The sequence below is a fragment of the Microcaecilia unicolor genome, chromosome 3 (genome assembly GCF_901765095.1).
Source record: "Microcaecilia unicolor chromosome 3, aMicUni1.1, whole genome shotgun sequence".
In the NCBI taxonomy this organism is placed as follows: domain Eukaryota; kingdom Metazoa; phylum Chordata; class Amphibia; order Gymnophiona; family Siphonopidae; genus Microcaecilia; species Microcaecilia unicolor.
The window spans coordinates 264,340,362-264,365,333 of NC_044033.1; the positions used below are offsets into that span (position 1 = coordinate 264,340,362).

Here is a 24,972-nt window from a genome sequence, read left to right on the forward strand (position 1 = left end):
TATTGGGGATATGACAGATAGAAGGGATGACAGTAAGAGAGAATGCTGGGTAGATAGGTGGTAATAGGATCAGAGGAACAGGTAGTCAGTTTCAAGGAGGAAATAAAATGTGCAGTTTCCTGTTTGATGATTTTAGAAAAAAAAGAAAACATGGCAGGAGTTGAAGGAGGGTTTATATAATGGACTGGGGAAAGGAGAGCTGGAGGTAACTTGGTTGAGAACTCAAGGTTAATCTTGTGCACCTTGTCGTGGAAGTACTCAGTCATAGTCTGCAGAGAAAGTGAAGTCAGGGTTGTAGGTGAAGGCACTTTGAGTAGAGAGTTCAGTGTGGCGAAGGGACGTCGAGGATTTGAGCCAAGGGAGTTGGTCACGTTGATGTAATAGTCTTGTTTGGCAAGTGAAAGAGCAGACTGGAAGGAGGTTAGCAAGAATTGGAAATGTATGAAGTCATCATGGGAGTGGGATTTCAGTCTAATGTGGTTCAGCAGGTCAGGCACAGGAACGTAGGTAGAGGATTCTAGAGGTCAGCCAAGACTGGCGTCTGATATGCCTTACAGAACGGGAATGGGAGGAGCGAGAGTATCCAGAGCAGAGGAGAGAATAGTATTTTAGGAAGAGACAACGTTATTGACAGTGGTGGAGGGAGTGCAAGGGTTAATAGCATGAAGATTCTCAAATGCATTGGTGGAGATTGCACTGGACGGGGAGGGGGGGGGCAGGGTGATTAAGTGTAAAAGTTATCAGATGATGGTCAGAGAGGGGATGAACCGGGGTACAGAAATTGGAGAGTGAGCAGTTGGAGAATAAGATAAGATCAAGACAGTGGCCATTCTGCTGAGGCACACAGAATGGAAGCACTGAGCGGAGTCACTCCAGAGAATGCTGGGAGGAATATGCAGACGGGCTGCAAGACCTCCAAAGCAACTGGTAGGCGAGTGGAGAGAGCATTATTAGCTGTGGTTTATACTGATATTATAGTAATTCTAAAATAGCCCACTTAAATACTTGCCTGTGGAACTCTAACAGAGTGTTTATATGCTAAGAAATACTTCCTTAAATGCCTTTGCTAAGTGAGTAAAGTCACTTAAAGTCCTTGAAGTTACCTATTTAACTCTGTCCACCTTTCTCCAAGTTTAAAAACAATTTCCCATCAAATTCTTACCAGTGAAGATCTCTCCCTCTCTGGATGTCCTCTCACAGCACCTCCTCTGGACTGAGGGGAACTCAGCCCTGCCTTACTTGTGTTTGAGCTTTCCTGGTGATTCACAGTGCAATTATGGCTCGATACTCAAAATCTAATGCTGGCGCTAGAGGCGATTAGTGCTGGACTAGCGCCGGTGTTAATTTGCGCACACTGTTTAGAGGGCTCTAGCATGGGAAACGTTTGTGCCAAAGATTAGCGCAAATAGCATTTGAAGGTAGTCAAATGGATGTTTATGGCATGCATCCAAGGGTACTGAAAGAACTCAAACATGAAATTTCTCATCTTCTGTTAGTAATCTATAACCTGTTGTTAAAATTGTCCGTACTGTCTGAAGATTGGAGGGTGGCCAATGTAATGCTGATTTTTTAAAAAAGGGTTCCAGGGGTGATCTGGGAAATTACAGACCAGAAGTCTGATGTAGGTACTGTGCAAAATAGTGGAAAATATTATAAAGAATAAAATTACGGAACATGTAGATAAACACGGTTTAATGGATTCAGCCAAGGGAGGTCTTGCCTCACCAGTTACTTAGTTTCTTTGAAGGTATGAATAAACATGTGGATAAAGGTGAGCTGGGTTGATATAGTGTTGCTAGTATTTGGGTTTCTGCTATGTATTTGTGACCTGGATTAGCCACTGTTGGAAACAGGATAGTGGGCTAGATTGTCCACTGGTCTGACCCAGTATGGCTGTTTTTATGTTCTTATGTTATTGAGGTCATTTCTGTTTCCTCCCAATGCTCAGAGAACAGTACACAAAACAAAGCCGCCCTTACCGCTGGAAACCTAACGCCAGTTTGGAGGTGGGTTTGGGGGTGTCTTGAAAAGAGGATTTCCCACAGTTTTTTTTTCTCTAAAATGTGCTAATTTTTACTTAATTTGAAAGCAGGACTCCTGTGCAGGCCCCTAAGCGCTGGTAGTGATGAATAGTTTTTATCATTAAGCTACTGAAGCTGTTTTTATGTTCATTATACTGAAATAATCTTTCTCCTTCACAGAAAATTATATAGAGCACTCTTTTAAGGTCAATAATTGTCTTTGAGGTTTAATCTAATTTTAGCAGACTGTCAGTCTATTGATTTCTTTTAGTATATACATTTTGGGGGTAATTTTATAAAAAGTAGGTTCATGGAAAGATTGTATCTGCTTTTTACGTTACCTACAACACATAGGGTGGGGGGTCTAGCTTGGACAGAGCAGGAGCAGAGTTGCAATATATGCACACATTTTGCAACATATTTAGGTACATACATACACACACACACGCATTTACACCATCTTCAGAGCTGGTGCAGATGTGTGCAGGAGCATTTTTGTACTACTGTAGTTCTGGGTGCATATTTTAAAGACGACACATTTATTTCCCTTTACAAAATAAGCACCTTTTTGTAACTTTGACATATGTGCTCTTTATAAAATTACCCTCTACATGTGAGTTTTAGTTTTATTTATTGAATTTGACTCCACCCTTAACATATTTAAGACCTAGATAGTTGTAGTGATCCTTCTTGTGAGAGACAAGGTTGCTAAAAGTACACTTATTTCAAAAGAGAGAACATTTTATAAATGTTGTACTTTCCCCCCCTTTAACAGCAAATGGTGACAGAGGAGTATGGCCTCCACAAAGGCCTAGGACTGCCTACTAAACAACAATTCTGACCAGGCAATATACGAATGGCCCAAGGAAGCCCACAAATTGATTTTCAGGTTTTAAATGACCTGCTACAAAAATTTCCTGAGGTACCTGAAGTTGTTGTGTCCAGATGCTTGCAGCAGGTTAGTGATGTATAATTTTTATATTTTATAGATGTTGTTACTTTTCTAGCTTCCTCAGTAAAAATAGAGGGATTCCATTGCATTTTTTTTCTTGTTTGCCGCAAAGTACTAGTCTATGTGGACACCAGAAAAAAACTATAATTGGTGTTTCTGGGACTACAAAAATCTAGATTTTCTGTTTTAAATGTCTTCTTAAATTTCTGAATGTTTTAGGCATATGGGGGTAATTCTATAAAGCATTTTCCACAAGTAAACCCCACAGGGATATACACATTCTAAAAGATCATACATGCTTTTACACTGACAGCATGTAGGCATTCTGGGAGTGTAATTTAGCCAGAGCTGAGAAGGAATTGCAGTGTACAACTATATTTTATAAAATTCATAGGTACATGTGTAGAATACATGCACATATTTACACCATCTTCAGTGAAATTGTTGTTTTGTGAATTTATAAAGGCACATACAATCTTATGCTACCTATATAAAATAGGAGCAATTTTGGGCCTTTCACCTAAGCACCATCTTAGAAATCGAGGACTTAAAAGAGACAATTTTATAAGTAGTTATTAAATAAGTAGTGTGTTTGAACGTTTCAATAACTTCTGAAAACTAATATAGGTAGAAGCAAGACAAACATTTACCAGTAAAAATGCCAAATTTTTACTGCATAAAAGGGAAAAGATTTCTCAGAAATTGGCCTGTATCTTAGACCTTTAATAGTAGGAAAAGTCAAAAGCAACTGGGTGGAATTTCTGCTGGTAAAAGGATCCTAGTAATGAAACCCAGGGAGCAAAAACTGTAGGAGCCTGGCCAAATAGAGACTTGTATACCAAGCAAAGAAATCTTAAACTCAATTCGTGCTGCCAAGGGAAGCCAATGAAGCTTCATCAACAGAGGCGTATCATGATTACATTTTGTCTTACCAAATATAAATTATGCAGCTGTATTCTGAATTAATCTGAATTGATCTGAGGTTCCATGCCCGGGCAGTAGAAACATCCCTAGCATCCCATCTGTGAAGTACACTGTTTGGGGATCAAGTCTTGGTTAGGGCTAAACAGAAGTTTAGTTTTATCTATGTTTAATTTTAAGATGAACACTTAGAGACCAATTTCTTATCTTCTCAACGACATTACTAATAACTGAAAAAGAGAAAGATGAATTCAATAGGAACTAAAACAAAAGTGTCATCAGCATAGGAAAGAATTAATTAGCCATTATTAAAAACGATAATTTCCAAAGTACTCATAAAAAGATTAAAAAAGAAGAGGAGAAATTGGAGATCCTTGCAGATCTCCGGAAGGTGGACACCAGGCCTGAGAAAAAAAAAATACCATCCTTAAGAACCTGGTAGCTTCTATTTTTCAAAAAAACCTTCAAAGAGGTTCAAAACTCTACCTGAGATCCCCAATTCAGAAAGCTTACAAAGCAATATTTCATGATTTATGGTGTTAAATGCTGCTGAGATTTCAAATTCCAGCAAAACTGCTTGGAATAATTTACCCAGTAATTTCCTGATTTCCGATGTTAAAGCTATTAGTGAAGTTTCAGTACTATGGAAACATCAGAATCCTTGTTGGGAAGAGCTTAATAGATCAAATTGCAATATATAATTTGATAGTTGAGAACTGACCAAAAATTATATTAACTTAGTCAATAAGGGTATGCTTGCAATGGGCCTAAAGCTAGCTGGTAAGGAAAGATCACAACCAGTAGCTTTAGTGATTGGAGTTAACACAATATTTCCCATTGACAATGAAAAATAACCCTGACTTAAAACTAAATTCACTAAATCCACCAACTAGAAAATAATAGATGCTGGAAGTTCTGAGAAGAGGTATGCCGGATGTTTATCTAAAGCACAATTAGAAACTGCTAACCTCTTTAATATATCAGATACCTGAAATTAAAACAGGAATTCTAGTACCCTGAAACTGATCCTCTATAACATTTAGCAACCCTTCTGTAAAAGGCAGTGAAACTACAGTATAAAATAACCAGTATAAGATGCCAAGTTGCAAGACAAACATACTGAAAATAAAAATAAAATACCCAATAGTTCTATCAAGGAAACAACTAAATGTATTTATTTATATTGATATTTGTATCCTGCAGTATCCCAAACAGAGTTCAGGTTCATTGTGGCTTACAGTCCAGACAATTTAGTACATACGTATAATATAATAGTTATAAATCTTCTGATAAAGGAAATAATGTTCAGTAAATCTTGTATACAGCCATATGAAACTTTATAAATCTTAGTTTATGAATTATTTTACAAGGTTTTATTGTGTAACAACCATCAAATTATAAGCAGTTATACAGGATAAAGTTTGAAACAGCATTTTGCATAAAAGTGGTTATTCCATTATCTTGTTGCAGGAACTTTTTGAAAAGAAAAGTTCTTAATAATTTCCAAAAGCAACTGTAGTCATCTACAGATCTAACAGCCCTTGGAAGAAGATTCCGTCAGATTAGTACATTGATAAGAGAAGTCAGCAAAGAGGACTGTTTTGTAAAGAATCTTTTTACAATTAGGATGATGGAGATTTATGAATTCTCTGGATCTAGGGATGGAATTACGCGTATGAAGGTCAATCAAAGGAAGCATATCAGGAGCCATACCATAGATAATTTGGAAAGCAAAGACACATATTTGAAGGCAACCTTGACTTTGATCAGAAGCTAATGTAATGAGTAAAAGGAGCAGCGATGCCTTGTTAAATCGTGAGGCGTTACATACAAGTCTTGCGGCAGTGTGTAGTTTCTTGACCCTGTCCTTGCATCCTGTATACACTGAAGCAAACAAATTCAAAACTGCATAGAGCAATACAATATCAGAAACTTAAACTCACTCTAATTGCTCCAAATCAACAGGATATAGATGAGACAATGAACTACTATATTAGCATTTAATAATATATAGCCTCATACGTCCAGGGTACCTTTATATAAATTAGGACACCACTGACTGACATTCATCATCGGCTACCACCACCTACCTTGCACTGCAGAGAAAAACTCTCCTACTTACATCTAATCATGAGAGAAAAATCTGCAGTGCTTAGGCATATGGGAAAATCAATTTAATGAATCTCAAGTTCAAATACTCATCAAATCCTAAATATGACCCAAAAAAACTATATCAAGGGTCTAAAAAAGAAGAAAAAAATGTAATCAATAATGAAATATACGAATACAACAGCCAGGTTAAACAGTTCTATATGTACACTTAGCTTTGCCTCATTCCAAAAGGCTCAATCGCTGTTTGATTCTCTTTTAATGTCCATGGCTGTGACTCTTTAAAGTCCACGTTTTACTCCCACTCTTTCTTATTCCTCGACAGGATTAGGACTCCCACTGTTTCGTTCTCTTCGTCAGGAGAAACAATAAGAAAGCATCATACATTTCTCTTCATATCCATATGGACACAAAATGGCGAATGTTTATATAGGACGCCCAGAGGGAGACTCCTCCTCCCACTGACGACATTAAGTACTTCCTCAATCATAAACCAATCAGTAAAAGGCAGCCCATTCCATTGGGCCATTCAGCCCATTAGGGCTGACAGTTTGCAATCGATAGATCCACCTTTGCTCTTTTTGATGTAATACTTTTGAAATATCCCCCCGTCTACCATTTTTGATGACTTGCTCAATGATCATACATTTGAGTTGCTCAAAAGAATGTTTCATCTCATTACAATGTTTGGCTAGAGGCATATGGATTTTGCCGGCTTGAATACTATGCTTATGTTCACTCAGACGAATTTTGAAGATGCGCTTTGTCTGACCAATATATCTATAGCCACAAGGGCATGTGATCATGTAAATCACTCCTTTTGAAGTGCAATCTGTAAAGTTCTTCAATGGAATCCATTGATCTCTAATAGGATCCCAAAATTGATCCACCTCCTCCATAACATCACACATAATACACTTCTTACATTTAAAGTGACCTACAAGGACAGACTTTCTGTTTGTCCAGGTGTCCGAATGGCATAAAATATCAGCCAAATTAGCCCTTCTCGAATATGACACCATACATTTTTGTTCTGCAAAAATATTATGTGTAGTTAAGATGTTCCAATGTTTATGGATAATATTGGAAATTTTCGGAGACAGAGATGTATACTGCATGATACAGGGAGTGTTCCGTTTTTCTGCTTTTTGTTGCTTAGATTCCAGCAAATATTCTCTGTGATTAAAGAGAGCTCTCTTATATGCATGTTTAACTATACGTTTCGGATATCCTCTCTCGTATAGTTTCTCTTTTAATTGAATAGCCGATTTTTTATATTTCTCTGAAGAATCACATATACGCCTATAGCGCAAAAACTGAGCAAACGGGAGATTATTACGGATGTGGATCGGGTGCATACTGTCATATTTCAATAAAGAGTTCCGATCTGTGGGTTTAGTAAAGATATCAGATTCCAATTTGCCTCCCACATTTGTGATCTTAACGTCTAGAAAATGAATTTCAGTCCTGTGTGCTGTGTATTGAAACTTAATAGTTGGATGACACACATTTAAATCAAAAATAAACTTTTCCAGCAGCGTTTCATCAGCTTCCCAGATCATGAAAACATCGTCTATAAACCTCCACCAACAGGATGCATATTTAAACAAGGGTAATTTGTAGATAAAATATCTCTCCAAATTATCCATAAAAATATTTGCTACTGCAGGAGCGAATACAGCACCCATAGCTATGCCCGTAAGTTGTAAAAATAATTCTCCATTAAAGATGAAATAATTATTATGCAGAGCAAGTTCAAACAACTGCATCAAAAATTTAGTGGGGACCGTAACTGGTCTCGATCTACTTTCCAGGGCTAATTCTATGGCTTCCACAGCCTCCTGTTGAGGAATAGCCGTATATAGCGACTGCACATCCAATGTTACAAGAATACCTGAAACCTTTCCCTTTGAGAGATCTTCCATTTTATTCAAGAAGTGTGTAGTATCTTTAACATACGAAGCTATATCTGGAACTAGCGGAGATAAAAAAACTATCCAGATATTTACACACCCGCTCTAAAAGAGAATCGCGCGCCGCTACTATCGGTCTACCTGGAGTTTGTGTGAGGGACTTATGCACTTTAGGAAGCAAGTAAAAAATAGGTATTTTTGCATTAATATGATATAAATAGGTCTTTTCATTTTTAGACAAAAAGCCATACTGCCATGCTTCTTCAATAATCCTTCGTATCTGAAATAACAGATCCTCAGTAGGATCTTTTTGTAATTTGCAATAGGTCCCTTCATCTAGCAACTGGCGGTATGCTTCTTTAATGTAATCTTGTTTATTCCATATCACCACCGCTCCTCCTTTATCTGCCCGACGTATTACAATGTCCTCATCCTGTGCAAGAGATTGAATAGCTTCTCTTTCAAATTTAGTAATATTCTGTCGTTGAAAACCTTGCTCTTGTTCTAATCTGTCAAGATCTTTTAATACATGTCTATAAAATGTATCAATTACCGGATCCATAGGGCCAGGAGGCAACCATTTGCTTTTTTGATAAACTCTAGAAAACGACCTATTTTCATATTCTTTTTCCCCAAAAAATACACGCAATTGTAGAGATCTGATAAATTTAGCTAAATCAACTCTCGTTTGGAAAGGGTCATGATAGAGAGAAGGAACAAATGTAAGGCCTTTGCCCAACACCCGTAGCTGAATGTCTGAAAATTGTCTATTGGTAAGGTTGATTATAGGGAGTCGTCCCTCTTTCGCTGTTTCCCTCTCGCTCTGCCTGGATCGAACGATACCGCTGTTCTCCCTCGATTTCGTCTTGAACCTCTTCCTCGTGTTCTTGTTCTTAAACTTAACGCCCCCGATTTTTCAGTAGAATCATCCTCCCCACTAGATGTATTAGAGGATAATTCCCCTCTTCTAGAAGTGTCAACTTGTGTTGAATCTTGAGACTTCATCCATAAATAAATGAAACCATCTGAATAATCGCTTTTATCCCGTGTAAGCTTTTTATATTTAACACCCTGTAATTCTTTTGTGAATTTATCAATCTTCATATTGAAATCTTCTAAGGATTTATCTAAACCTTCTTTTGAGAAAAGCACCTTTTTATGTTCTTCAAAAATGGGTTTCTCTACATTTAATTTCTGTTGTAGCGTTTGAATCAACAACAACATCAGGTCCAGTGAACATTGATTTAGGATACTATTCCAATTATTAACAAAGGTTTCATCATCTGGAAATATTTTAGGGCCACGAGGCATCCTTAATCCTCTAGGGACTATCTCTAATTTACAATATTCTACCAAAGTAGCGCTGTGTAGCTCCCATCGAATCAACTTTTTATTTTCTTCCAACAGAGATAGGCGTATATGTGATTCTTCAGAGAAATATAAAAAATCGGCTATTCAATTAAAAGAGAAACTATACGAGAGAGGATATCCGAAACGTATAGTTAAACATGCATATAAGAGAGCTCTCTTTAATCACAGAGAATATTTGCTGGAATCTAAGCAACAAAAAGCAGAAAAATGGAACACTCCCTGTATCATGCAGTATATATCTCTGTCTCCGAAAATTTCCAATATTATCCATAAACATTGGAACATCTTAACTACACATAATATTTTTGCAGAACAAAAATGTATGGTGTCATATTCGAGAAGGGCTAATTTGGCTGATATTTTATGCCATTCGGACACCTGGACAAACAGAAAGTCTGTCCTTGTAGGTCACTTTAAATGTAAGAAGTGTATTATGTGTGATGTTATGGAGGAGGTGGATCAATTTTGGGATCCTATTAGAGATCAATGGATTCCATTGAAGAACTTTACAGATTGCACTTCAAAAGGAGTGATTTACATGATCACATGCCCTTGTGGCTATAGATATATTGGTCAGACAAAGCGCATCTTCAAAATTCGTCTGAGTGAACATAAGCATAGTATTCAAGCCGGCAAAATCCATATGCCTCTAGCCAAACATTGTAATGAGATGAAACATTCTTTTGAGCAACTCAAATGTATGATCATTGAGCAAGTCATCAAAAATGGTAGACGGGGGGATATTTCAAAAGTATTACATCAAAAAGAGCAAAGGTGGATCTATCGATTGCAAACTGTCAGCCCTAATGGGCTGAATGGCCCAATGGAATGGGCTGCCTTTTACTGATTGGTTTATGATTGAGGAAGTACTTAATGTCGTCAGTGGGAGGAGGAGTCTCCCTCTGGGCGTCCTATATAAACATTCGCCATTTTGTGTCCATATGGATATGAAGAGAAATGTATGATGCTTTCTTATTGTTTCTCCTGACGAAGAGAACGAAACAGTGGGAGTCCTAATCCTGTCGAGGAATAAGAAAGAGTGGGAGTAAAACGTGGACTTTAAAGAGTCACAGCCATGGACATTAAAAGAGAATCAAACAGCGATTGAGCCTTTTGGAATGAGGCAAAGCTAAGTGTACATATAGAACTGTTTAACCTGGCTGTTGTATTCGTATATTTCATTATTGATTACATTTTTTTCTTCTTTTTTAGACCCTTGATATAGTTTTTTTTGGGTCATATTTAGGATTTGATGAGTATTTGAACTTGAGATTCATTAAATTGATTTTCCCATATGCCTAAGCACTGCAGATTTTTCTCTCATGATTAGATGTAAGTAGGAGAGTTTTTCTCTGCAGTGCAAGGTAGGTGGTGGTAGCCGATGATGAATGTCAGTCAGTGGTGTCCTAATTTATATAAAGGTACCCTGGACGTATGAGGCTATATATTATTAAATGCTAATATAGTAGTTCATTGTCTCATCTATATCCTGTTGATTTGGAGCAATTAGAGTGAGTTTAAGTTTCTGATCCTGTATACACTGCCTTACAATAATCAAATTGGGATAGTACTAGGGTTCGGGCTAAGTTTCTGAAAATTTCTTTTGAGAAAAGAGGTCTAAAACTTTATGGAGGCTGAAAAGAATTAAAGACTTTCTTTATCACTAGAGATACTTTCAGGTCAAAAGAAAGGTGTTAATCAATTGTAATATAGAATTTTTTGTTCTGTTATAGTGGGAACTTACATTGATCGTTAACTAATTTTTGGGCAATGTATGAATGGAATGGACAGTAAGGATTAGGAATTTGTTTTTTCCCTATTTAGTTTCAGTTTTGAAAGTGGATGCCCATGATTCCATCAGGTCTAGTCCCGCTTTAACAATATTCAGAGTTTCGCTTAAATTGTTATTAAAAAGTATGCCAACCTAATAAGTGGAGCTTGATATACAAATATAGTAAGTTTGAAGGTGTGCCTTTAAAATAATGGAGAAAACTCCAACCTTTGCAGAATTTATCTAACAAATGGAACCTCAAACCTCCAAACAAGGGACCATACCAAAGTACTCATAACACCTTGTATATACAGGAGTAGATTACTATCATAGGTTCCTACTAAGGAGGAAGAAGAGAAAAAAAGCCCAAACGCAAAAACTCATACTAAATGAGAAAATCGTATGGGATGAAAAACTCTCCTTCCCTCTTATAAAAATATATTAAAGGAACACCAAAAACCAAGCCAACCAAAACTGACCCCAACCCAGAACCAGACTACCTATAAGGAGACCCCTCGGGAGAAGAGAGCCCCAAAGTAACCAACTAGAGAACTATAACAGTAAGGGTAAACCCAAACCTACCCACTCTTACTTAGTAAACTTGGTAACCCCATTGCCAAGCATCCAAATAGAAGATTTTATACTTAGCTTAATCCCAGCACAGAAGCTTCCAGAGAAACCCGTGTTGTTGTTGAGAATGCTGGCAATCAAAAATCCCCCAAGGGCTCCGGAGCCTTACAAAAAATTATTAATACGACGAGAAAACGCCGACCCTCCAACAAGAACGCCTTGTTTCGCCACCCTCGTGGCTGCTTCAGGAAGGGTGCTTTGAATCCATCTGCTACTGAAAACAAAAACGACGCTGGAAACCGAGTCTCTGTCGTGTGTATGCCAAAGATGGTATAGAAGCAGGAACTAAAGAGAATCCACAAAAAGTGGAGAACTCAATAGATCCCACGATGCGTGAAATGAAAAATAAAAAAGGTGGGAATATAAGCCAGGCTATCCAAAGAATGGAACCAAATTATGTTTAAAAAAACAAAGTTTAAACTTTGTTTTTTTAAACATAATTTGGTTCCATTCTTTGGATAGCCTGGCTTATATTCCCACCTTTTTTATTTTTCATAGAAGCAGGAACACCTTCAAACTTACTATATTTGTATATCAAGCTCCACTTATTAGGTTGGAATATTTTATTTAGAGTTTCAATTCTCCAGTAATTGTTAGATTATTGCTATTAAAAAGTATGTAAATGGTCACATCATCTTCAGATATAAAGGTGTTTAAGCCATTTTCTTCATCATGACCCTCCCAAATAGGACCATGATGATGATAAAGAGGGTAGAAGATAATGGAGAACCTTGTGGCACACCAAGTATATGAGTCCATGATGGGGAGATGAGACCTATGAATTTCATTTGATATGCTCTTAACTTGAGGAACCCTTTGAACCATTGAAGGCCTCTGCCACATATTCCCATGTTGTCAAATATTCTCACTGATATATCTACCATGTCAAAGGTACTGGACATATCAAATTATAGGATAAGATTTTTTCTGCCTCTACTAATTTCTCTACTGAAATTAGATATTAAAGTTGTTAAAACTGTCTCAGTGCTGTAACGAGGTCTGAAACCAGATTGTGACTTATGTAATAACGAGGAGTGTAGGAATTCCATAAGTTGTTCTGCTACCATACCTTCCATTAATTTATTAATCAATGGAATTGATGCTACTGGTCTGTAATTGGTCACATCATTTTTATCCCCCAATGGACTTTTAGGGACGGGAGTTAACATGATGTTACCTTGTGATTCAGGAAAGATGCCGTGTTTGAATAATTACTATAAATGTGATCTTAGACATTCAATGAAGGAGTTGGAAGCTGATCTCATGAGGTAGCTTGGACAAGGGTCTAAGATACAATGAGAGGTAGAATATTTATATAGATGTGGTTTGGTTGTATAAAAAGTTGGAGGTAAGAAATCGGACCATACTCGACGTGCAGCAATGGACAATATATTGGGTTCTTCTAGATAATTGTCTAGCTCGCCTTTTAGAAGGATTACATTTTGTCTAAGCTTGCATATTTTATTCTCAAAGTATATTGCCATTTGTGTTGCAGAAGGAATATTTTCGTTTGAAGATGTTTATCTCCTGGGTGTTCATAAGATTTTTAACTAAGGCATATAGGTTTTTGGTGTATGAGCATTTACCTCCTATCAATTTTTCAAAGTATTTAATTTTGGATTTTTTAATTTTATTTTTGTAATCCTTAGTTGCTTTCTTCTATATTGTGTTTTATTTTTATTTTGTTAATAAAAATATAACTAAACTAGATAAAATAAACATTCTCTGCTACATTAGTGTCTAATCTGCAATCCAACAAACTCCTCCGGGTGGCTGAAAAAAATAACCAAGCCTTAGGTGGCATGCTGCTAAGCAGACAGCAGGGTGGGCAGAGTCAGCTCCCACACCCAGCAGAAGGTGGAAAGGCTGACTTCTCTGAGACAGGTATATAACAATGGTTCCCCAGACCTTTCCTTGTGGACTGCCCTGCAGGTCTGGTTTTCTCAATATCTTCTATGGAGGATATTTTAGTTTATATTTTTTAAAATGCTTATATCCCGCCACTTCTGACCTTCAGTGCAGCTTACATATACAGTTTGATTAAAACGTAAAAATATCATAACAGTATTAACATATCATTCAACATAACTGGTATACTTCATACTACAGTTAGTCCGTCATGCCACATTTAATACTCATCACCAATGCAAATGCTTCTCTAAACAAAACAGGGGGCGGACACCCGGGGTGGCGCCCCGCCCCCCGGGTCCAGCGCCCCCCCCCCCCCCCCCCCGATGCAGCGTGGCCCCTCCCCAGGCGAAAGACACCCCCCCCCCCGTGAAAGAGCCCCCCCCCGGGTGCATGCCGCTGGGGGGGGGGGGGGGTGCCACAGCGCGCGCCTGCTGCGAGTTTACTAACTTTGCTCGTTCGCTGCAGCTCCCTCTGCCCCGGAACAGGAAGTAACCTTTTCCGGGGCAGAGGGAGCTGCAGCGAACGAGAGAAGTTAGCGAACTCTCACAGCAGGCGCGCGCCACGGCACCACCCCAGCGGCGTGCACCCGGGGCGGACCGCCCCCCCCCCCCCCTTGGTACGCCACTGGCTTTCAACTGCTTCCTGAATTTCAAAATATTAGTTATCATTTGTAACTGTGTAGGTAGCATATTCCATAGAGCAACAGCAGCTGCCACAGACAAAAACACGTGTTCCCTCATTTCACATAACCTGAACTGTCGGTACATAGAAACATCTAACAGACTCTGATTCTCGGTTCTTAAAGTTCGTCATGGACAGTATATCCTTAATAAACTAGCCACATGTCTTGCCTAAGCCGGACAAGGACCACTCTGAGTGTGGCTCCTACAGGCCTATTTCAGTATTGAACTCCAATGTCAAAATTTTGGCCAAAGTTTTGGCCAATAGGTTGGCTCCGGTGCTTCCAGTATTAATTCACCCTGATCAGGTGGGCTTTGTCGCGCACCGTAAGGCTATGGACAACATTAGAAGAGTACTAGACCTTATATACTTGGCCAAGCGAAGCGAGCGACCATTGTGTCTTCTCAGTTTAGATGCCGAAAAGGCTTTCGACAGGGTGCATTGGCCATTCATGTATAAGACATTAGAGGTGTTAGGGTTTGGGAGTCGGTTTAGAGGCTGGATTCAAGCATTTTATGAGTCTCCAAGGGCATGTGTGAGAGTCAATGGGGGCAACTCAGGGCTATTTGCTCTTCACAGAGGAACTCGGCAGGGCTGCCCTTTGTCTCCTTTATTATTCGCAATGGTAATGGAGCCTCTTGCATCCCGGATACGGTCAGAACCGGGTATCTTCGGGTTGGCCATAGATGGTAGGGCTCACAAGTTGGCTCTTTTTGCGGATGACGTTTTGCTGTTTATAACTAGACCACTGACATCGTTTACCAACCTTGTGCGTACTATTGAAGAATATTCGGCATTGTCAGGGTTCAAAGTCAATATGAAAAAATCGGAAGCCCTTAACATTACGCTGTCGGCTCCGGATATGGACTCTTTAAAAACTTCCTTTCCATTTCGGTGGGCTTCTAAGTATATACGATACCTGGGGGTTAATTTGACCTCTGAATCATCGGAACTTTTTCAAGCTAATTATAAAAGACTAGGGCGGGACATTATGGTGGACCTAGAACGCTGGGGGGACATGGTGTTTTCATGGTTTGGACGAATAGCTATAGTTAAAATGAACGTGTTACCTCGTTTGCTCTACCTCTTTCAAGCGCTGCCTGTATTAATGCCCAGACGATATTTAACAGCGCTGCAGGATAAAATAATGCGGTTCGTCTGGGCAGGAAAGCGACCACGCTTATCGCGTACTTTACTATACCAAGATAAACGAAAGGGGGGGTTGGGGGTCCCGAACCTCATGTGGTACTACAGGGCGGCCCAAGGGAAAGTAGCGGTTGAGTGGTACCAAGAATACCCAGATAGGCAATGGGTCCAACTGGAGCAATACTCATTGGGGCAGACACCTCTGGGAGCGCTAATGTGGATCCCAAAACCATTTAGGGCACTAGGGGTGGGTGAATGTCCCTCCATTGGGGTAACCCTCTACTACTGGGATAGTCTCTTCCCGCAGAAGAAATGCACTCTCACTAGTTTATCTCCAATAGCATATAATCCACTTTTTATGCCTGGAACTACACCGGGGATATTTACTCGATGGTATGCCATAGGTCTAAGAAACTGGGGCCAAATGTTTGAAGCAGAGCAAATACTCCCATTCCAAAGTTTGCAATCACAATATCCTGAATTGGAGGAGGACACCTACGCATACATTCAGTTGACTCACTTTCTCAAAACAGAGGCAGTGAGAGGGGTCATAAAGCGGGAAAGGTCTAGTCTGGAGGATATCTGCGTGGGGAGCGAGTCTTCTGGTGGACTGATTAGCCGATTGTATAAATTCGTCAGTGCACAAGCTCCTCGCTATTGCCTCCACAGAAAGAGTTGGAATAGCGAGCTGGGAATGGCCCTGGGGGAAAAAGACTGGGAAAGGATTGAAAAGGGGGCAGGTGGCGTGTCGGTACATGTACCGTTAAAAGAGAACGCAGTAAAAGTACTGTTTCGATGGTACCTCACTCCAGCACGCCTCCAAAGAATATATCCAGCAGGCTCAGGACTGTGTTGGAGAGGATGTGGTCAAAAAGGAACAATGGGACATATGTGGTGGACATGTGGCAAAATTAAAGCGTATTGGAAAACAGTACATAGTAGACTGCAGAGATGGGTAGGAAATACCTTTAGGTGGGCCCCAGAAATTTTTCTGTTCTCTGTTAAGGTAGGAGGGTTAACACCTAGCCAACAGATTCTGGTGAGAATGGTGACCGGAGTAGCTAGACAGGTCTTAGCCTCTCATTGGAAGCAGAAGGGTATACCCTCCGTCAAGAGATGGATTTCAAAGTTGAAATATGTTTGTGAAATGGAAAGGTTATTAGCAGAACGTAAACGCAAGCTGAATCAATGGCAAGCTGTTTGGGGTACCTTCTTGGAACAGTACCCATAATGAATGGTGAGGGATAACCAGACCCTGTGGACAGGAGAACGCTGAGCCATACTTTTGAAGGGGGTGGGGGGAGGGAGGGGAGGGGGGGAGGTAGGGGGAATTAATATCTCTAAAAAATTCTAAAAATGTTGAAGTTCAAGTGTTCAATATTGTTGTATGCAAAATGTTAGTATCTTGTATAGTGAAGAAGGGAACTGTATCATCTTAACCTTACTGATAACATTTTGTACGGAAGGAATGGTGTGTTGCTTTCTGTGTTGAATTTAATATTCAATAAAGACTTCTTGAAATATAAACTAGCCACATTACAGCAGTTTAGTGTTTTATCAATTTGCATACTAATATCGGAATTTTTAATTTTGTATGTAAAATTGTTGGTAACCAATGCAGCTCCTGCAAAAGAGGTATAACTGAAGTGAAACAATGTACTTCCATCAGAACTGGGGCCTCTGCATTTTGCGCAACCTGCAGTGGTCCCAGCATTAGTTTTGGAATATCTGTAGACACTTACGGTAATCCATACGTGAAAGGATCAACGATTGAACACAGATCACAAATTATCCAGTATCAAAAAAGATTTTAGTCAATGTAATATTTGCAACTTGTAAAACACTGTTTTTATCGATCATGCCACCTGGACTTTCAGTGACAAATTCAAGTATATCATGACTCATAGATTCCTTCAGCATAGTGTCACTATGTGATTGATGACATCACTCACACATCATTGAATAATTAAAATTCATCTAAATGTTCATGCTGATCAATGAATTACGTATATTTTTGTTTCAGTAAAAATACTTGTTGCATATAACAGAACTTTGGCTCCAATGCTCAAAAGTAAACGTGGGCGCTAGAGGCCTTTAGTGCCATACTAGCGCCTGAATGCACCAGTGCAGAATGTTCAGAAGGGTCTAGCGTGGCAAACAATGAGTGCGCCAGGCCTTAGCACAGATAGCATGCAAATAAAACATGTTAGGGAGGTCATTTTGTATTTCTCCCCACTGCTCAGAAAAGAGTGCCCGAAACAAAACTGCCTTACTGCTATAAAAAAATAACGCTAGGTCGGAGCAGGTGTTAGGGTGTTGAAAGAGGACTTTCCATGATTCTCATGCTTCTCTATCCTCTTCCCCGTATGAAGTTGAGTTGCTTACATTGGATTGAGGCAGCCCTGTGTTGTGGCTGGGCAGGAACTTCTACATAAGTTAAGGAAATCCTTTCCAGATACTTTCAGAAGTCTCTAGGAAATGCTTTGTGTTGGCACCATCAGATGATGTGCGACTGATTATTTTAAGATTATCTTACAGTCTTTGGAAAACTTGCAGGTAAGCAACAATGCTGCTTTTCCTCATAGAGGTGGGATGTTGCCTCATTTGCTGTAAGTGATTGCAACAATTTCTGTATGAGCCCTGAACTTTGGAAAGTAAAAAAAAAAAAAAAAAGTAAATGTATGTAGTAGTAGTACTTTGGTAGTGAGCATTTGTCTTCTGATGTTATTGTGCACATGCAGCTCCATACTTGCATTATGGCTAATTTTATAAAGTATACTCATGTAAGAATGTTTTGCATGCAGGAAATGGCTCTTTTAGAATTGTGTGGGTAGATATGCTTTTCAGTGCAGAGGCCTATGGTCTTTATCTGCTTTCATTTTTCTGTGTATAAAGTGTGCATTGCAACTTTGGGAGATTATTGAGGCATAAAGGACTAGATTCTATAAATGGTGCTGAAAAATTTAAGCATTGAGCGCTATTCTATAAAGAATTTGCAGTACATAAACGACACCTAACTACAACTGTAGACGCCAATCGAGTTTATTCTGTAATAAGGCATGTAAATTCTGGGAACATCCCCCCCAACTGCCCCTGTCCACGTGCCCTTGAAATTATGCGCTATAGGCTTCCTTGCACACCATTGTAGAATACGATGTTCGCATAACTCCCAGTTAATGTCATTTAACGCTAATAATTGATAGGCGCTGATTGGCTCAATTAAGTTACACGTGTAGATCGGCTATGCTTGCTGATTTGTGCGTGCAACTTTAGTCACCCTTTTAGTCACCATATATAGAATTTGTGGGAAAATGGATACATTTTTTAGATCTTTTTAATCGGTGCCCTTTGTTTTAAAATGATCACCCATTGGGTGCATTTCTGCAGTGATATATTTTTTCTCTCTTTAGCATTTTTATTATTTTAATCCTATATTCCAGTTGTTTGTAAATATTTGCTTTCATGTTTTGCTGCATCTTTCTACTTGTTTTATGAGGTTTAGAATATCTGTTTAATTTATATAACAGATTATCAGAAACAAACATATGGCTGTTTGCAGTGAAACTTAGATTCAAAAATAGAATAAAGACTGTGTTCCATTTTATCTTATCAAAGTTCAGAAATTTTCACTTCTACTATAGTATCAGTGCACAACTTTTTCTACTGCAGAGTATGTTTCTAACAGCTCTACTGATCAACAGCCTTTAAAATATGTTTTTAATAAGGAATAAAGGGGGTCTTTTACTGAAGCTTAAATCGAGTTATCTGCAGCAGAGCCCATAGGAATAAAATGGGCCCTGCTGCAGATAGCTCGTCTTTAGTAAAAAAAAAAAAAAACAACCCAAAGTTAGGTCCATATGAATTCTGTTTTTCCTTTAGGAATTAATAGTAACATAAGATACTATATATTATTCTGACTTTATTTTCTGATTTATTTTTAGAATAATAACAATTTGGATGCATGTTGTGCTGTTCTTGCACAAGAAAGTGCAAAATATCTCTATGATGGAGAGCCAGGTTTTTTGGATGATTCTCAGATTGCTGGCCTGCGTAATTGCATGACATCTTTAAATCTGGATTTACAGTCACAGAATATTTGTCACCATGGAAGAGAAGGAAGTAGAATGAATGGAAGTAAGATACTGACTCACAGCATCAGCGATGGACACCTTCAGGGTGGCCAGTCCAATAATGAACTGTTTCAGCAGGAGCCACAGACAGCACCAGCACAGGTTCCACCAGGCGTTAATATGTTTGGAATGTCAAATGCAATTAGTCCTTATAACCGTGGACTTCAACTAGGTCAGAAAGGGTCACCTGGTTTGACTCAGCAAACAGCCAGATTCAGCCCTATAATGGTGACCGTGACTCCAAACATTCAACCTGGCCGTAATACACCTACATCTTTGCACATACATGGTGGGCCTCCTCCTGTACTTAATAGTCCACCAGGGAATTCTATCTATATTAGGCCTTATGTTACAACTCAGAGTGGTACAACTCGACAGACACAACAACCGTTTACTCCCATACACCCTCAACATCTTTATCAGCATTCACAGCCGGGTCCCTTGACTACTCTTCCTTCATCATATCCTACATCACATACCTCACCACCACAAGTAACGCAGCTGAGCCAGCAGGGCCACCAGACCTCTCATGTCTACATGCCTATTACTTCACCAACTACTTCCCAAGCACCCATGCTTCATTCTAGTAGCTCACAGCCTTCTACCCATAATCAGTACAATATTCAGAATATCTCAACAGGGCCTCGTAAAAATCAAATTGAAATAAAACTTGAACCACCACAAAGAAACAATTCAGCAATACGCCCAGCTGGCCCTCGCTCTTCTACTAACTCCTCTGTCAATAACCAGACTTTACCTAGAAGTCAACCCTCTGTTTACATAGCAGCCAGCCCACCAAATACTGATGATGGGATCTCTCAGAGCCAACCTAAAGTCTACATTTCAGCTAATGCTTCTGCAGGTGATGACCAGGTGATACGGAATCAACCTACTGTCTTCATATCTACAAATCCTGGAGCTGCAGCTGCCACCAGGAATATGTCTGGTCAAGTAAGCGTGGGTCCTGCATTCATTCATCATCATCCACCAAAAGGTCGAGCAATGGGTAATAATACTGCTGCAACCTCTCCTCGAGTGGTGGTCACACAACCTAACACAAAATATACTTTTAAAATTACTGTTTCTCCAAATAAACCACCTGCAGTTTCACCAGGGGTAGTGTCTCCAACTTTTGAAACTACAAATCTTCTAAATCTTCCTGATCACTATACAAAACCAGAAGGAATCCAACATCTTACAGATCCTGCTTTAGCACATGTGGATGGGATCAATGATGCACGCAAATTGAGCATGGGATCAGATGAAGCAGCCTATGCGCAAGGTAATATTAATATTTATACTATGATGTTAACAAAGGGGTTTGAAATCTTATTTAAGCCAGAGTTACTGTCTGCTGAAGGGATAGGCAACTCTAGTCCTTAATTGTTGCTGGCCAGTTGGGTTTTCATAATATCCTGTATTTGCTCTAACAATTCACAACTGCCGAGGGTCAAGACTTTTCAATTGTAGTAACTTGAGCTTCACAGTCAGCCAATTTATCAAAAACGTGCTTTGAGAAAACACACAACTGGGATGTAGATCCCCTCAACATGCTTTCCATGCTTGACACAACTTGTGAGATGTCTTATCAATGATATTTCATGTTCAGTTCCCTTTTCTACACTCAAAGCAGGTAAAGAAACCTGGGCAGGAACTACCACAATAGCTACTGGAACTCTATCCAGTTCAGTTCTCATATGTAGAGTTATTGTATGCCCAAATCTTTCCTTCAACAGGGAGAGCATGAGCTAACAAATCCTTCAGCACTTTTAGTATGAGGGATGAGTTCTTCCTAATGCTGATGCTGTTTCCATATCTAAGTTTTATTATCTTAATCAAACAGTTAAATTGATTGTTGGAACTGAGGGTGGCCTGGATGTGTCGGCCACATCTTAGAGTTTCGATCTCAAGTTTTTTGGAAGCCTTACAGATTGGTATTGTGGAGCACCACCACCTGTGTTTCTTTTGCCTCTGAGCAGGATAAAGTTTTAATTTTGAAAAATTACTTTAACAACAAAGGTCTTTGTTTTTGTATCCAGAGATTAGATTTTCCCTGATGTGGCTCGCGTCACCCAGATTCACAAGAAAGAGTTCTTGCAGTTGAATGCTAGGACCCTGGCAATTGTTGCTACTTTCTTCTTAAAATCTCCCTGTAAATGTTTAGTGAGTCATCAGGGTAATAAGTTTGTTTTCTTTGACCCTTATCAATTTAAAAAGATATTCTTGTCTAAAGAGGTATGTGTTTTATGATGGATGTGTCTATTTAAGTGGATTGGTTTGTATTGGTCATTAAGTAATGGGGGTATGAAAGATTAAACTTCATTCTTGGTTATGTGTGAGATTTCCTGATGTATTTCTTCTGTCTCCTTATTGAAATAGACTAACTTCACTGATACTGAGTTTGATGAATTTTTTTTTGTTGGTTTATTGTATTTTGTTTTTTAGTATTTTGGAATGCATTTCAGAAGAAAATCTTAATTTAAAAATATGTATGAGATGCATTTGCATACAGTGGATGCAGCAAGTGTAAATGCATCTCATGCGTATTCTACGTGGGTATTTTGAAAACCTGATTGGCTTGTGGCAGTTTAGGAATGGAGTTGCTGATTCCTGAAACTGTATGGTTAATTATGTTCACTTTAAAACATATCATAGGATAGCTGTTTTAGAGAGCGTAAATAAATGAAATATCATTTTATTGTTCAGTTTTCTATATTTGTGTGTGTGTATATATATATATATATATATATATATATTTTTTTTTTTTTGTACAGGTTGATATAAATCAGTGTTTCCCAACCCTTTCTTTGGGGAAAACTATCCAGTTAGGTTTTCAAGCTTGCCACAATGAACATGCATAAGATAGATTGCATTCAGTGCGTCTCCAGTATATGTAAACTTCTCATGCATATTCATTATGTATACGGAAACACCAGAAGAGTAACAAAATGTTCTGCACTGCAGAAAGCAATCCAAAGAAGAGTAGAACACATGTCTAATATGATAAAAAGGCTTTATTTGTGTCACTCTGTAAAATGTCCTGACGTGGCCACGTTTCACCTCACTAGAGGCTGTGTCGGGGGCTAAAACAGCTATTGCGGTCCCAAAGGGCACATATATGCAATAGCGGTAAAATCCAATGAAAGCAGCAACAATCAGCCTTGCAGCTCGCAGGGTTGATAGAAACACAGCAACTGTCTCTCTCATTCAAGAGGCTGATTGTTGCTACTTTCATTGGATTTTAGCTCTATTGTGTGTATGTACCCTTTGGGACCACGATAGCTGTTTTTGCCCCTGACACAGCCTCTAGTGAGGCGAAACGTGGCCACATTGGGACATTTTACAGAGTGGCACAAATAAAGCCTTTTTATCATATTAAACGTGTGTTCTGCTCTTCTTTGGACTGGTCTATTCATTATGTATATCCTGAATGCCAGACCAGTCAGATGTGCCTCCATAACCTGGTTGACGAACACTGATATAAATTATTACAGTATTTGAGGGTATAGTGGTATGGTGTTACTCTACTTGAACGCATAGAAATCACTTGCATCAACAGAATAAGTATAGATAGCGGCACTTGACTGGGGATTGCAGGAATCCCGTGGAACCTGTGGGATTCCTGCCGGTATTGAAGAATTTCCACGGGATTCCCACAGGGATGGAAGAAGTTACCATGGGATTCCCACAATGATCCGCGGGAGTGTAGTCAAAATCTCTGGTTACTCTAGAATGAGGCTTGGAATGCACTGAGAGAGGCAATTGGAGCAACAGAATGTGGCTGGGAACATATGGAGAGAGGCAGTTGGATCACCAGAATAAGGCTTACAATGCCTAGAGAGGCAGTTGGCATTACCAGACTGAGGCTTGGAACACTCATTAGTTGAATAGTGAATAGCATCCGATAAACCATGGGAGGCTGTTGGGGTTGGGACGAAACGGGGCTGCAAGCAAGTAAATAATAGGGTTGACTCCTGTGGGTATGGGTGGGGATGGAGGAGATTAATTGTGGGAATGGAATGGATCTTAGTGGATATGGGTAGGTATGGGTTAGATTCCGGTGGGGATGGGTGAAATATATGTCCCCGTCCAACTCTCTAATAGACGAAACAGTGTGACAAAGCGGTGGCTGTATCTAGAAGGTTGTTGGGCTGTATAGAGAGAGGTGTGACCAGCAGAAGAAAGGGGGTGTTGATGCCTCTGTATAAGTCGTTGGTGAGGCCCCATCTAGAGTATTGTGTTCAGTTTTGGAGGCCGTATCTTGCTAAGGATGTAAAAAGAATCGAAGCGGTGCAAAGAAAAGCTACGAGAATGGTATGGGATTTGCGTAACAAGACGTATGAGGAGAGACTTGCTGACCTGAACATGTATACCCTGGAGGAAAGGAGAAACAGGGGTGATATGATACAGACGTTCAAATATTTGAAAGGTATTAATCCGCAAACGAACCTTTTCCGGAGATACGAAGGCGGTAGAACGAGAGGACATGAAATGAGATTGAAGGGGGGCAGACTCAAGAAAAATGTCAGGAAGTATTTCTTCACGGAGAGAGTGGTGGATGCTTGGAATGCCCTCCCGCGGGAGGTGGTGGAGAGGAAAACGGTAACGGAATTCAAACATGCATGGGATAAACATAAAGGAATCCTGTTCAGAAGGAAAGGATCCTCAGGAGCTTAACCGAGATTGGATAGCAGAGCCGGTAGTGGGAGGCGGGGCTGGAGGTTGGGAGGCGGGGATAGTGCGGGGCAGACTTATACGGTCTGTGCCAGAGCCAGTGGTGGGAGGCGGGACTGGAGGTTGGGAGGCAGGGATAGCGCTGGGCAGACTTATACGGTCTGTGCCAGAGCCGGTGGTGGGAGGCGGGGATAGTGCTGGGCAGACTTATACGGTCTATGCCAGAGCCGGTGGTTGGGAGGCGGGGCTAGTGCTGGGCAGACTTATACGGTCTGTGCCCTGAAGAGCACAGGTACAAATCAAAGTAGGGTATACACAAAAGTAGCACACATGAGTTGTCTTGTTGGGCAGACTGGATGGACCGTGCAGGTCTTTTTCTGCCGTCATCTACTATGTTGCTATGTAATAGGAGGAGCTCTTCAAAGAGTTCTTCGTTGTCGAGGGTTGGTCATTTGGTTTGCTCCGGATTGGCCCAGGAGGCTGGGGTATGCAGGCTTGATTTCTTGTCTGATAGGCAAACCATTTGCCTTCCTCTGAGTCGCAGACTCCTCCATCAGGGTCCCATTTGGATGGAGGATCCCTCCCACTTTGGTCTTATGGCCTGTATCTAGAGAGGCCGAAATGGAGAAGGAAAGGATATGCTGACGATATCATTGCAGCTTTACTTCTGGCAAGAATGCTGAACTTTAGCCATGTACGCTCATGTGTGACAAGTTTTGAAACATGTTCTGAATGGGCGTGG

At 39.8% G+C, this 24,972-nt stretch overlaps 1 protein-coding gene across 5 annotated transcripts in view; it reads left to right on the forward strand.

Annotated features, from left to right (window-relative positions):
• TAB2 (TGF-beta activated kinase 1 (MAP3K7) binding protein 2) overlaps positions 1 to 24,972 on the forward strand; it is a 174,483-nt gene that overhangs the window by 72,624 nt on the left and 76,887 nt on the right. For all 5 annotated transcript variants that reach the window (XM_030198047.1, XM_030198049.1, XM_030198050.1 and 2 more), the window contains exons 2-3: positions 2,797 to 2,979; positions 19,368 to 20,838. In XM_030198047.1, the coding sequence (XP_030053907.1) occupies positions 2,878 to 2,979; positions 19,368 to 20,838 (1,573 nt within the window). In that variant the 5' untranslated portion in view covers positions 2,797 to 2,877. The remainder of the gene's footprint in view (positions 1 to 2,796; positions 2,980 to 19,367; positions 20,839 to 24,972) is intronic.